Raw genomic sequence first — 15,220 nt, forward strand, 5'->3', positions numbered from 1 at the left:
AAAATATTTACATTTTCAGGTAGGCTACCTGGGAGAGTTGTTTCCCACCCGGGTCGGCCCCTGAAGCACGCATCGCACACACGCACGCACACGCACGCACGCACGCACGCACGCACGCACGCACGCACGCACGCACGCACGCACGCACGCACGCACACACACACACACACACACACACACACACACACACACACACACACACACACACACACACACCGAGATGGTCCCACTCACAGTGAGAAGACAAAGACACGGTAATCCGATTAGAACCAATTAGGCGTGAGATTCTAAAGGCAGCAAGAGCTGAAGCCTCAAAACACTGTAGACATCTGGGCACTCCCAGAGAGAGAGGGAGAGCGAGAGAGAGAGGTAGAGTAAAAGGAAAAGGAAGATGAACTCAGAGAGGGATGTTGAGGGGGAAAGAGGGGAGTGAGTAATAACGAGAGTGAGAGAGGTTGTAGAGATAGTGGGACAGAGARAGGGAAAGAGAGAAAAAGAGAGAGAGACTGTGACTGGAACTGGAACTGCCGGTTCCTGAGACAAACAGGAAACTTATCGCGCCCTCTCAGGATCCTCTCCTCCTCGCTCCCTGGACCAGCGCAAGACAAATACTCAGCAGGTATCTCAGACAGCGGGAATATCTATCAGATAGGCCTATCTACAATTTTCTATTATAGATAGGCTACATCATTTACAATAATTTATATTACTTTTATTGCAAGAGGCAACTGGGCATCATTTATGATTTGTCTCTTTAAAACATTTGGTGAGTGCTGCCCTGTCTTATCCTAATGGACTATATGATGAGGATAATTCTCAGCAAATAACTTTGGAGTGAGCACATGGCTTTCTTGTTATGTCATGTTTTATTCCAATGTTTTATAGCCTAATGGCATGGTTTGTTTACTTACTTTTATAGTTGGTTTATTTGGGTGAAGAGCAGGGAGTTTTGTGGAGTTTCTTTAGTTGATCTACTTTGTCATTTGTAATATCAACACTATAATAATTTCACTGATTACGCAGTTTGACTAATGTCAAATATCCATACAGACAACTTGGACACATCTGGACCCGCAATTCTCTGATCTGCAACTGAAATTATTTGGTTTATTTTCAGATTTCTCCGTGATATCGGGCTTTTGTCCACACAGATCCACAGATAAACGAAGCCACCTAGAAAACCATAATGTTTTACTTCCACTGTCCCCCTCAGCTGGATGGAGAATGTTGTCGGACTAATACATGTAAGTAGGCTAAAMCGTAGCCTAAAATGCAGCAACTTTTGGCTGAGTCGCCATAGATAGGCTAGAACGTGTTGACTGTGGTTTTATCTGGGAAAAGCAGGCTTATAACTACTTCAGTCTATAACTTCTCTATCTTTGCAATCAAGTTTAAATATCTGTAGCTACCCCTGAATAGGCTGTAAGAAAAGTGGTTTAAGTTGTATGACTCTGCAATCATCTGAATAACATATTTGTATCACTTTATTTCATTGTGGTAAATAAAGTGTGTGTGTGTGTGTGTGTGTGTGTGCGTGTGTGCGTGTGTGTGTGTATGTATAAATATATATAGCCCCGGGGCTGAGGCAGGTGTGTTGTCCCATCTGCAGCCACATATGTTTTGATGTCATGCCTCTCAGACCGGGACATCAATGTTTTCATGGCTCTAATAACATGAATACACTAGATCATAGTTCGTTTCAATGGGCCATCTTATTTACTCACATCCTAAAAATATACAACTGCTTAATTAGTATTTTGTTCATTTAGGTTTGTTATTTTTGTTGTAAAAATAATTTGCAAAATGTTTCCATGTCGGGTTTTAAGTGCAAACAAACAAAGGTATATTACATTTATTTATACCGACAAGTATTTTTATTGGAACATTTCTTAGATGATGTTGTTATGTTTCCAGTGAACACCAACGGGTTTCCCAACCATTCGTCAGCAGGTGATTTTGATGACGGCTTTCTGCGGAGAAAACAGCGTCGAAATAGAACAACATTTACGCTGCAACAGGTAGCAACCAATTATAAAACTCTGGACTGCTTAGAAATGTAACTCTGTAGACTACATTGTTATAACGAACTGAATCCAGTGTGAACAAAACCATGTGTCAAGCTAGCTAGGCTACACACATTTCATTTTCCATAATAATGTTGACAACAATTATTATGATGATGCTTAACATTATTTCCACCATAAAAATAAAATGTATCACTTCCTTATTGCTTGCAGGTATTTTAGTTAATAGCATTTTGTTGCCTAGATAGACTAGTCATCTTTTGCCTCTAAAAGTAGGCTAGACTACTTACCAAAACAGACATTTTGTAGATTTTGTAGATTTCGTTCAAAAACCATCACACCAAAATATACAATTGTGTGTAGTATTATGAATATGAATAGTAAACTCGCATAACTTTAAAACAGCATCTTATATTTTCCCCTTTCTCAGTTGGARGCTTTGGAGGCTGTGTTCACGCAGACTCACTACCCCGATGTTTTCACACGTGAGGAACTGGCCATGAAGATCAACCTGACTGAGGCGCGTGTCCAGGTGAGCACACACACCTGGACTCTGTCATTCTCTTGATGCGCTTTAATAATTTATCCACTTCGATCTAAAGTCCCCTGTTTTGGGGACCTGCATGGTTCTGGTACCAGTTCCGACCGACATTTTCACTTATAAATCAATCTGTGGACACCATAGATTGGAATGGTTTGCATATAGCAGTAGCCCTGATTCTCACAGACACATATACTGTATATGGTGTAGAGCAGGATGTGAAATCTGACACCACTTGAAGCTGGGATGTTCCTCCTACCATTTAATTCGCTTTTCCGACTGTCCATCAACTCCAGGCTGAACCCTATGTCACAGCCACTATCAACACATATGCCTCTAAACCTTTCATCATAATGCAGTGGAAGAGAGTGATTCTGTTGCTGTAGCACATTCAGAGATCAATTTATAGCCAGTAATCTAAAATAATACATAGATTTTAAACAAAATACACTTTCTGTTTGTCATAGATGGACAATATTAATATGAGCTGAAAGGTGAGTTCCTACCGAGTTCAGGAACCAAAGCTAGAGCTCTGTGAGATGTTCACAGCTATGGGGGCAGATGTTTTGATAAAGAGAGACCTTTAGAAAATATGGACATTTTCTCTAACACTAAATATACAAATATGTATTTTACAGTTTTATGGAAGGTGAAATCTTATAGTTAATCATTTTAGAAATATATTATATTTAGAACATAAATAAGTAATTTGAAGTCTTATTCGTACAGTTTTGTTGAATAGGAAATACATCATATAAAATATAAATATTTACTTGAGCTTGTGTCCTCAAAAGTGACTACACACTGGCAATGTATAACTCTTTTTTACCAGAAAGGTGAGATTTGAACCTTTCTTGGAGTATGCAGCATTACCAGTTGTTGTTTATGGCCCTCTCATGATAAATGATTACTTTTGGGGATGAAGTAGATTACATTTTCGATTACATTTAGTTACATTTAAGACGTTTTAATAACATCAACATAATGGTGAATATTAGATTAAGTTGATTAATCGGTCATTCAAAATTAACCAGCGATAATGTTCTTCACTAATTTGTCGACATCTCAAAGGCTAACAAAAAAGACATCATCCATGTATGTCCATTTCCATGGCTCGGAAAAAAGAAGAAATAAGGGATGCTTTTAAAGACAGCAGTAGATAAAAATGTTAAGACAGCATTAAGGATGTGCACGCTCGCACCCACACACGCACATACACAAACACACCTTAACATTATTTAAAAATKTGTCAATTTATATTCTGCCCCTGCCCTCCACATATGCGTGGTTATAAACTTGTTCAGTTGTAATTGAATTCAGTGTGTCCTGTATGTAATTCCATGCATTCCTGATTTGCTTTTGGGGTTTGTTGTGAGCGCAGATCTAATTGTAGGAAATATAATAGTTAGGCTTTGCTTCCCCTGGGTCATCTTACTATCGCTTAAAGCCGACAGCACGCTGCATAATAGAATCCCGAGCTGTAAATTAGGGATTGTAAACAAATTATTCTGTTCTAATCCGATTACAGCATTCTTATTATTAAATCTGAACATGAATCGGATGCAGCATACAGGGGACATTATTATTAGAAAATAAATGTCCTTTCTGTTGTAGTGTTGGATGGCTTGTCTTTATGTGCATGTCAATGGATTTCCCCCCTCCTTAAAGCAGCAGCCAAATGGAGATTAATGTTGCAATTACCGGCCATTCAGAGAGACGGGATCACGACTCTTAACTGTAAGGTGCTGTAAGGTGCAGGGGTGAGATAGTAGTCTCACAATGGCAACAAGCCGCCATATTGTTKTCCTGTCACTAAACCAAACTGTTGTCCTTTTCTTTTATATCGACTGAATGCGATTCGTTTTGTTTGGATGCTGACATCATTGTACCTCGGCTCGTCACACAATAGTGACTGTTCTGTCCCGCGTGCAGGTTGCATGCAGTCGTTCTGATTCGCACTCCCGTCCAACCCATTCCATTCACACACATCATGATTAATGCGTGCGCGAGCGCAGTCTTAATCGAATCTGATGTTGTCAAACAATCACTAAATAGGGGAATAAACGACTTAATCACAGTTCTCTCACTCAGGCACCCAACTGTTATTGGGAAGTCATTAAAATATGATAATGAAAAATTGCTCAATTAAATGTTGTTATAGGAAATGACCTTCATTCAATTAGGATATAGTAGTTGGCAGTATGTAGCGGGCTGGAGACTATGGGTAGGTGAAGTTTGGGAGAAGTTGCAGTGCAAAGTCATTCAGGCAGAGAGCTTTAGTCCAACACACACACACACATGCACACAAACACAGGGACTTTTATACCTTTATATTATCATGAACCAAAAATGACATTTCTTTTTTTGTACACATAAGATAGTTAAATCACCATATTTCGGTGCAGAGACATGATTCGTGAAATCTGTCAATTTTCTGACCGACTGTATCATACCTTCCACTCCTGGGTGCATAAATACAAAGATGCTGATCAGTGTCTCTTTTGAAAATAGATTTTATATCAATGAGACTAAACAACACGTCAACATACAAAAGTAGGTATTCGTTAGACTACTTTAAATTGCACAAAGGAGAGAGCAACATTTAGTTTTTTCCTCCTCTCCTCCTGTCTAGGTGTGGTTCCAGAATCGTAGGGCCAAGTGGAGGAAGACGCAGAGAGGGAGTACAGACCCCGACGGAGGTAAGGAGCAGATAAACGAGGGAGGCACTCCTCCGTCCAGGAGTCTGAACTCCCAGTCTCCTGTGGACCAGAGCAGGAAACAGAAGGAACCTCTGGAGATGCAGCAGAGGTGAGAGAACAGGGATGTGGACATAGAAGGGGACAGAGATGAGTTTCTGGGGAGTGTTCTCCATCAGAGTTAGGCCTCTTCTCCCATTACAAGTTTTTACCAGTGGCCAGTGACGTTGACACTGTACACTGTCATGGGGTATTGAATGCCTGAATTTGGGGATTCTGATTTAGCCACTGTCCATGGTGCTGAAATCTTGCTCTCCCTGTGGCCAGTAATGTTGCAACTGTACCTCATGGCAGCTGTCCACTGTTACTTGGTGCTGAACAACAGATCACAGGAGTCTGATTGTGCAGCTGTCYGTGGTGCTGAAATTGCAGATCACATTTATTTGCTTGTTGTTTACATCGGACCTTCCACACGTGATTAATTCACCACAAATGGTAACGCACTCATCTTCCCCTCGTCTCTCCTCCTCACTCCTCTTCACTTTCCTTCAGTTGCAGGATAACCATAATCTCTTATCTCTGCTCTGAGTCATTTTAAACCAACCTCAATCCTCTCTCTCCCCCCAGTATGAACCGAGCCATAGGTCCTGGTGGGCCGTTCTTCCCATCCTGTCTACCAGGGACCCTCCTGAACTCAGCCACCTATGCTCAGGCTCTGTCGCATGTTGCCACAATGAAGGGTACGCAAGATTCAGAACGTAGCACAGTGTTGCAATGTTGTTTTTCATCACAAAAGTGGCGGCTCCTTTTATATACGCTGCGGCATTCAATATACTTTTGTACTATCTGAAATTTGAGATGCGCCATATCATTCCTTCCGCAGCTGTGGGTGCAGTATTGTCGCTTGATTCCTTGATCTRATCTATAGGCTATATAGGCTATTCATCAAAGTAGTGTATTTTGCATTGATAACCAAATGTAATCTCAGAAACTGTTCAAACAGTAAACCAAACAACAAGAATCCACTCAAAAAGCTATTTTGTTTAGAAGTAATAACTGTTTTTTCCAGGCTATTGTGAAATGGTAGAACCTACTGTAGCCAACTAGCTAGACATGTGCTTTTTTCTCTGTGAACTAAACATGATGACGCTCTATTTTGAGACGATATTGGAATGAATACACAAGCAGCATATCAAACCGGGATAATGTTTTACACTAAACCATCAATATAATATACAATATATGACCAAAAGTATGTGGACACCTGCTCGTTGAACATCTCATTCCAAAATCATGGGCATTAATATGGAGTTGGTCCCCCCTTTGCTGCTATAACAGCCTCCACTCTTCTGGGAAGGCTTTCACTAGATGCTGGAACATTGCTGTGGGGACTTGCTTCCATTCAGCCACAAGAGCATTAGTGAGGTCGGGCACTGATGTTGGGCGATCAGGCCTGGCTCACAGTCGGCGTTCTAATTCATCCCAAAGGTGTTTGATGGGGTTGAGGTCAGGGCTCTGTGGCAGGCCAGTCAAATTCTTGTGGACATCGATCTCGACAAACCATTTCTGTATGGTCCTCGCTATGTGCATGGGGGAATTGTCATGCTGGAACAGGAAAGGGCCTTCCCAAAACTGTTTCCACGAAGTTGGAAGTACAGAATCATATAGAATGTCATTGTATGATGAAGCGTTAAGATTTCCCTTCACTGGAACTAAGGGGCCTAGCCCGAACCATGAAAAACAGCTCCAGACCATTATTATTCCTCCACCAAACTTTACAGTTGACACTATGCATTCGGCAGGTAGCGTTCTCCTGGTATCCGCCAAACCCAGATTCATCCGTCGGACTGCCAGATGGTGAAGCGTGAGTCCAATGGCGGCGAGCTTTACACCAGTCATTGCGCATGGTGATCTTAGGCTTGTGTGAGGCTGGTCGGCCATGGAAACCCATTTCATGAAGCTCCAGACGAACAGTTATTGTGCTGACATTGTTTCCAGAGGCAGTTTGGAACTCAGTAGTGAGTGTTGCAACTGAGGACAGGCGATTTTTACGCGTTATGCACTTCAGCACTCGGTGGTCCCGTTCTTTGAGCTTGTGTGGCCTACCACTTCGCGGCTCAGCCATTGTTGCTCCTAGACGTTTCTGCTTCACAATAACAGCACTTACAGTTGACCGGCGCAGTTCTAACTAGGCAGAAATTTGATGCACTGGTATCCAGTGCATCACTGGAAACGTGGTATCCTATGACAATGCCACGTTGAAAGTCACTGAGCTATTCAGTAAGACCATTCTCCTGCCAATGTTTGTCTATGGAGATTACATGGCTGTGTGCTACATTTTATACACCTGTCAGCAACGGGTGTGGCTGAAATAGCTGAATCCACCAATCTGAAGGGGTGTCCACATTTTTGTATATATAGTGTATATATATGCACGTAGATCGACGGAGAGAAGCTTGTAGTAACCTTAACAGTTAACACAACTAATGGTAAGAGGAGAGGAGGAGGCAGGTGATGGTGATGATGATGATGGTGGTGGTAATGATAGACATACCCTACTGTATTTGTAAGAAACCCTAAAACAATTTTCTGACCCTGACCTGTGTGTTTATTTATTTGTGTGGGTGTGTGTGTATAACCAGGCGGTGGTCTGTGCTCTTGCTGTGTTCCTGACCCCATGGGCCTGTCCTTCTTGCCCCCCTACGGTTGTCAGGGCAACCGTACAGCCAGCGTGGCAGCCCTGCGGATGAAGGCCCGTGAGCACTCCGAGGCCGTCCTGCAGTCAGCCAACCTGCTGGGGAATGGCCATGGGCATGGCGCTGGAGTAGGAGGCCTGCCCAGGGTCGGGGTATCCGGGGATGGGTTGAAAAGGCCCAGGATGGAACCTGCCCTGGGAGTCATATCTGGATCAGTGTCGGGTGTTTCTGGAGCCGTGGGGAGAGGAGCAGGGGGCGGACTTACTCTCAGCCCAGGCTCCAAGGCCCCGACTCAGGGTAGCGGGTCTGACATGAACCCCCTCTGCCCCAAGGAACCACTGGAGAAAAAGTGAGTGTGTGTCTGTGTTCGCTGCCAAGAGGAAACAGACGTACGGACAGTGAGGATGTACAGACAGACGGACGGACTGGGACTCCTGTAGTGTGACTGTTCCTGTTGTTATGACCACTTTCCCTCTCCCTACTCCCCCTAAAGCACAAATATGTAAGTAAGGAGTGGGTACCCGGAAAATCATACTATATGGATTTAGCTATCAAGATATTTATTTGATTGTGATTTATTTATTGTGGGTGAATATTGCTGAATGCCGTGGAGCTGGTGCAGAACCTTTATAATGGACTCTATATGGGCTCTTTGTAAGGGATAACTTGAATACATTGTGTGTGTGTGTGTGTGTGTGTGTGAACAGAGACCCTGGCTGATGTGAATCTGAGGCATTTCTCTTTCTCTCTCACCTTGGCTACACACTCTTCCTTGTGTACTATTAGAGTATTGTGTTACAGAACGTCACCAGACAATGTAACATGTTATGTTTGTATTCTTATGACCACATGTAAAACACAACGTGAAATATTGACGATTCCATTGTTTCACTGGAGCTATGGTCATTATTGTTCAGGTTTTTAGGCTAGCGACCAGAGAGAACTCCAACTAATTATTTATTTATCTTGTTTAACTGACAGGGACAGTGCACATKAATCAATATATACATTTTCACATCAGTTGAAGCTGACGTTGCTTCGCTGTCCCTTGGCTAATAGATATGATACAACAGTTGTGTTGATATCAGGGCTGTTGCTAATATTTATTCAGTCTGTTAGCACTTCTGTAGTATTACTAGCGTTAGCCAAACCCAGATCACTTTAGTCCTGTTGTCTAAAACAATTAAAGATGTATTCTCTCCTGTTGCCTCCCGCCACAGCCATCTGCTCCTATCCATTATTCATCAGCTTCCCTTAAAGCTGGAGAGACGAGAGCGATCATTGTTCTTATTATTTATTTACTTTTAGGAACGCCAACGCCACTCACTGCTTTTCTTTTCTCTCTCTCTCTCCCTCTCTCACTCTCTGTCTCTTACTGTCTCTCTCTAGCCTTCTCCACCTCTCCTTCTCTCACATGCCTCCCCCTCTCTTCCTTCCCTCTCTCTCTCTCTCTCTCTCTCTCTCTCTCTCTCTTCCTCTTCCTCTCTCTACTCTCTCTCTCTCTCTCTCTCTCTCTCTCTCTCTCTCTCTCTCTCTCATGAGATGCATCACCAGGTTTCAATAACCCATTGAACATGATACATGCTAATTATTAATGCAAAAATGTATATTTACAAAACACTTTTTTTAAACACCCAGAGCCTCCTTCATGGTTCATCAGCAATTGTTGATTAATTAATKAATTTGTCCTTTTATTTATTTATTWAWTWTTWTTWTTTTCCCCAGATCAGATTGAGAATATTTAACCGCAGCGAGAGAGAGCACACAAAGACCAGAACTTAGTCTGATTCAATTTGCGTCCTTTTCAAGAAATCACTTTTGTTAGTCAATAACGCAATTAAGCAAACTACACACAAAAGAGCATTAATAATTGATGGTGAATTGTGTATTACCACAAAGTACTAGGTTAATAATTAATAATGAAGGAGACACCCTGGTGACATGGAGGAGGGAGATAATGTCAGAAGGCCAGGATGGAGAACTCACACTTTTATTCTCTCCTCTCATTCTGTATCTCCCTTTCTATCATTCTCTCTCTATTTCCCCTGTATCTTTCTTTAATCTCTCTCTCTTTCTCTCTTGTCTTTCACTCTGAAATCGACTGCATGCTGTGCATAGTTCATATCTATTAATAAAGTGAAGATTTAATTGAATCTTTGAGTCATTGAGTTATATTGTTAATGTGTTTGTATGAGCAAGAATTCTCTCTGGCTTATTTTGTTTTACACTTTGTAAGCAAAACAAGTAAAACCTCATATGAAACAAAGTCCCATGCATGTATTTTGTTGAGTGTGCATGATTATACTCTAAAATGTGGATACAATTGTGATGCTTCTATTCAAAACTTTTGACCAGTGATTGTGTTTTCCAATCTAAACTAAGTAGCAATGAAACTCATGTAACATTGAAATGCTGGCCAGATTTATACARTAAGGAAAGGCAAGTTTATTTGTATTTTTGCATTACTCCAGTCATTGTAGCACATATTGTTCAAAATATCTATTATCCAATCAAGCCCAATCAAGGATGACTTGATTAATCATATCATACAATGGTAATACGTAAATGTATGCGTTTGAAAAATGCAATGACATGGCAGCAAATTATAATATTGTGTAAACTTATTATAACAATGGTTATATTGTGTGTACTTATTATACCAATACTTATTATAACAAATGTACACTSCTTCCGAAAATGGAACATTTATTATATCATGTGGCTGACATTGACATACGGTCTAAAACTCACAAAAGATTCAGACAAACCATTTAAATCTCTCCAAATTGAATACAGTGGTTTTGGAATTGAATCATAAAAAAAACGATTCCGGTCTTATAACGGTTCCGATCATCATAAGTTCTGTATAGCACTCATAATTCACTGCTTTAATATGCCATAAACAAGTCAAGTTGCTGTTGACATCCCCGCTGTGCATRTGGCATCTGTGATAATTCTGTCACCTAAAATAAGTCCTGCAGCAGTTTGTGGAGCATTGTTATATTAAATTAACTGGAGCRCAGCCGGAAACACAAACTGACAGAATGAATACAGAGGCCAGGCATTCTACTCTGTTCTACACAGCCATGTTAATGGGCTTCTATTGTTGCAGTAATGAAAACATTATGCTGAGATACAGAAAGAGAGAGAGATGTCCTGGACCAGGAGCACTTCACACTAAGAGACAACCAGCAGGATGAAGTCAAACCTGGACACTCATCAGAGGTCAGTTTTATKTTTTCCAAACCTAATGGTCAGGGATTTGGGGAAGGGTATTAAAGATGGTCCTAGATCTGTGCCTAAGAGCTAACGTCTACCCAGTGGCAGAGAGAAACAGTGCAGACAGTGTTCAAAACAAATCAAATCAAATGTTATTTGTCACATGCACCGAATACAACAGTGAAATACACCTTACAGCGAAATGCATACTTACAAGCGCTTAACCAACAATGTGGTTTTAAGAAAATACCCCAATAAAGGTAAGAGATAAGAATTACAAATAATTTAAGAGCAGCAGTAAATAACAATAGCGGGGCTATTGTGCCATCAGTACAGATACCATGACATCTTGACCACCAAAGTCTATTTGATGTCACAAAGCTGTCCAGCACTTACAAAATATCCTGTCATGTTGTCCTGGTTTCCAGTGGTTTGCAGAAGAGGATGGATGATGATGGATGATGGAACAAAAAAAACATTTTTAAAAATKATGTTTTTTTCTTTGTATGATCTTTTACCAGATCTAATGTGTTATATTCTCCTACATTAATTTCATATTTCCACAAGCTTCAAAGTGTTTCCTTTCAAATGGTATCAAGAATATGCATATCCTTGCTTCACGCCCTGAGCTACAGGCAGTTAGATTTGGGTATGTAATTTTAGGCGAAAATTGAAAATAGGGGTCCGTTCCTGAAGGAGGGGAGGAGAGAGGAGGATCATGGTTACATACTGATCACGTCCACTAGGTGGTATCATAGTCAGCTGCTGAGTCCATCAACAGAGAATAGACAACCAATTATGTCAACAACAAGAACAATATCAACCAACAACACATATTTTGTTTAGATTTTGTCTTTAATAGTTGCTTCTTTACAAAGTGCTTCTGAAAGACATCCAAAATACTGACAAAGAAAGTTAATAGAGTGAAGTAAGTTTTATTTTGTCTGCAAAAGTCCGTCTCACACTATATAACTCACAGTAAGAGAGAAACCCTGTACACCTTTCTCACTGCAGAAATGTGGATCTATTTAGTGAAATCAAATCTACCAAACGATTCAAATCAACTTTTTTCGCATCCACACAATGTGGTTGCATGTTTGCATAAATAGTTTTGTGTTCACTTTGATAGACATTTTAGCTTGTGTGACGTAACTACAGTTGATTAAAATCACCATATATCCCTATTATAAAATATTCTAATGACACCATGTTGCAGAATAGGAATAACAAATAATCTAATCCATGTTTACACTGGTAGCAAATGTAACAGATGTAGCTAATGAGAACTTGAGTTTCTACAATCTGTTGAACTTCATCCCTAAAATTACTAGCAGCACTAAAACTATTAAATACTGTAGAAATCCATTGTATTGTATACTTATTCACTATTCACTAATATTAGCAAAAGTTGTAGGTGACCATGACATATTTCTCCACAAAAATACTGCAGACAGTATTTATTCACAGTAAAAAATATATATAATAATAATAATACAAAAAAATAAGACATGGAATGGTAAACATTTCTGTAAAACAGTCATAATAAATATTGTTCGTCTAATTCATACTTGCACTACAAAACTACAACAATATCAACATCAGGAATATCAAACAAACTTTACAAAACATCTCAGAAGAGGAACATTTTCTAATGAAAACAAAACAGTCAATTACAGCAGACAAAGATCTTAAATAAGTCACATATACAGCCGCATCGCTCATGTTTTAAAAATATATATTGAGCTTCTGTGAAATCTCTATTTTTGCATCTAAATGCTATCAAACGCTTAAAAACTCTGCAGTTTATTTAATTTCATGTAATGTTATTCAACCTTTATCAGTGTCTTTGATACTTGAACTCTGCTCTAGAGAGATTAGGGTTGTGTTCATTATTAGGGCATGTAATGGAAAAAGTCAATTTTAGTCCATTTTCTTTTGTTTGGTGCCTAATGAACATGGCACTGACAAGACTGCCTACATTTAAAAAAAAAAGCTGTCAATCAGTGTCGTCGCCCTCCACCAAAATCCAAAGCAAAGTCCTCCAGCTTGCTCATGGTGATGATGTCTCAGTGGGGGGCGGAGTTAGTATCATCACTGTACACTGCACCCTCGTCTAGCTGGCTGTTATGTGTCGTACGCAGTGTGTGTGTCGTACACTGAGTGTGTATCATGGGCAGTGTGTGTGTTATGAACCATGTCCATGTAAGGTGTCTGTGCTTGGGTGTAGCTCTGTCCATATGCTCTGTCCTTATGTCTCTCTCTCCATTCTGTCCTCCTATCCTCCATAGCCCTGGCTGCTATAGCCCTCTCCCTGCCTCTCTCCCTCCCTCCCTCCCCTGCCCAACCCTGACTTTTCTCTGTGGGCTGTGGATCCTGGGAAGGAGCCCCCGAGGCAGGGAGGAGACGGGCATGGGATGGTACTGTAGCTCTGGGGGTACCCCTGGTAGAGCACATAGAGCCGGCAGGCCGGAGGAGCTAGGGGSTGGGTGTATGGGGGATACATTTGGGGTTGGGGCTGGGTCTATGAGGCTTCGGGAAGGGACTGGGGATAACTCTGTGGCTGGGTCTGAGACAGGGAGCCTACCTGGCCTGGCTGATGGACATTCAGCTGGATGTACATCCCCGTCTCCGTGTCAAAAAAGGTCTTGGACCAGGCATGTCCACCACAAAGTACTGACCAGACCCCGGGTCCTGTAGAACCTTCTTCTGGGTTAAACCTTGGGTGAAGTGCTGGGGGAGGCTGAGGGAGGGTGGGGAAGGGTAGTAGGGGTCTACGTGGTACTGAGGGACATTCAGGGGGGAGGCCAGGGGTGAGACAAGGTGTCTGGGGTGAGCATGGTGGTGGTGGGTGGGGGAGGAGGGCACACTGGCCACTTGCGTTGGGACTCGGGGGCAGGAGACAGGGGGTGAGGCATGTGATGAGGTGAGGGGAAAAGAGACGAGGGCTTTGGCATGGAGGAAGGCGTAGAAAGATGGGCGATGGGAAGATGGTAAATCAGTTGGAGAAGAGGGGACACTGGAGATCTGAGTTGGGGCGAGGGGCAGGGAGATAGGGGCAGAGAAAAGAGTGTGACGGTTGGAGTGTGACGGTTGGAGGATTGTAGTTCCGACGGTGAGGAGGGGACGCTAGCAACCACACAGACCGGTTTCTCCACTGGGTCAGCAGCGCTGTCGGTCTCAGTCGTGGACTCTTTCTTTATCCTGCAGGTTTTGAGCCTCTTGGCTCTCAGTAGGGCCTTCTCACTCTTAGGAGGAACAGTTGGTGTCTTCTCCTATCATCCTCTCTCTTCTCCATGCTAYATATCTCTCCCAGAGAGGCCTGTGTTGCATGTGTTTTCTCCATATATTGAGTTGCCTCTACTAAAAGGGGAGAACCGGTCTTTTCCAGGCACGTCGACATGGATGGGTTGGGTCGTTGGTGAGAGAACAAGGGGTTTCTAGTCTGGTTTCTGAAATGTTAGCATTTTCTGGTTGTGGCACAGTGGCGTATCTGTTGTCTCTGTGATTCCCTCAGTAGTTTTGGCCTTGTTGAATGAGATTGCCTGTTTGTCTTTTTCCMTCAGTCTGAACATCCCTGTCTTTCTCTGTTCCTGCTCCATGGAAGAGAACACTATTATCTTAGCCTCCATGTTTAGTTTGGCGGGAACCTCTGGTTCTTTCACAGCTACTGCATCTTTCTCGGACATCACTGTCACTGGGTGKTCTTGCTATTCAGTCGTAATACATCTATTGCGGCAAGTCTGTATTATCTGAAAATATCCATCCTTTCTGCTTGGACTGTCCATGTTAGGAGGGGAATCTTCTTCTGTAGAGATCACCCTTAGTCTGGCGTAGTCTGTGATGGCAGTAGGGACAGAAGGCWGCATGTTCTCTCTTGGTTTCACCTCTGGTTTAGAAGACACTTTTTCTCTTGTTGGAATTGCTGGGTTATTCTCTCTCTCTTTTGCTGTTGTTTCCACATTGTTGTTCTCACTCACCCCTGACACAACATGGATAGCTGYACTATCAATGTCAACATTATKGTCACCAGTGGGTTTCTCTGCT

At 41.9% G+C, this 15,220-nt stretch overlaps 1 protein-coding gene across 1 annotated transcript; it reads left to right on the forward strand.

The window, feature by feature from the left end:
* The first annotated feature begins 356 nt into the window (after positions 1-356).
* On the forward strand, positions 357-9,366 carry LOC111978540 (dorsal root ganglia homeobox protein-like). The gene is made up of 7 exons (XM_024008649.2): positions 357-619; positions 1,118-1,244; positions 1,915-2,018; positions 2,455-2,556; positions 5,198-5,373; positions 5,889-6,001; positions 7,904-9,366. The coding sequence occupies exons 2-7, from the start codon at positions 1,187-1,189 to the stop codon at positions 8,308-8,310; spliced, it is 960 nt and encodes a 319-aa protein (XP_023864417.1). The 5' UTR covers positions 357-619; positions 1,118-1,186; the 3' UTR covers positions 8,311-9,366.
* The last annotated feature ends 5,854 nt before the right edge of the window (positions 9,367-15,220 follow it).

This window comes from Salvelinus sp. IW2-2015, linkage group LG18 (assembly GCF_002910315.2).
Source record: "Salvelinus sp. IW2-2015 linkage group LG18, ASM291031v2, whole genome shotgun sequence".
NCBI lineage: Eukaryota > Metazoa > Chordata > Actinopteri > Salmoniformes > Salmonidae > Salvelinus > Salvelinus sp. IW2-2015.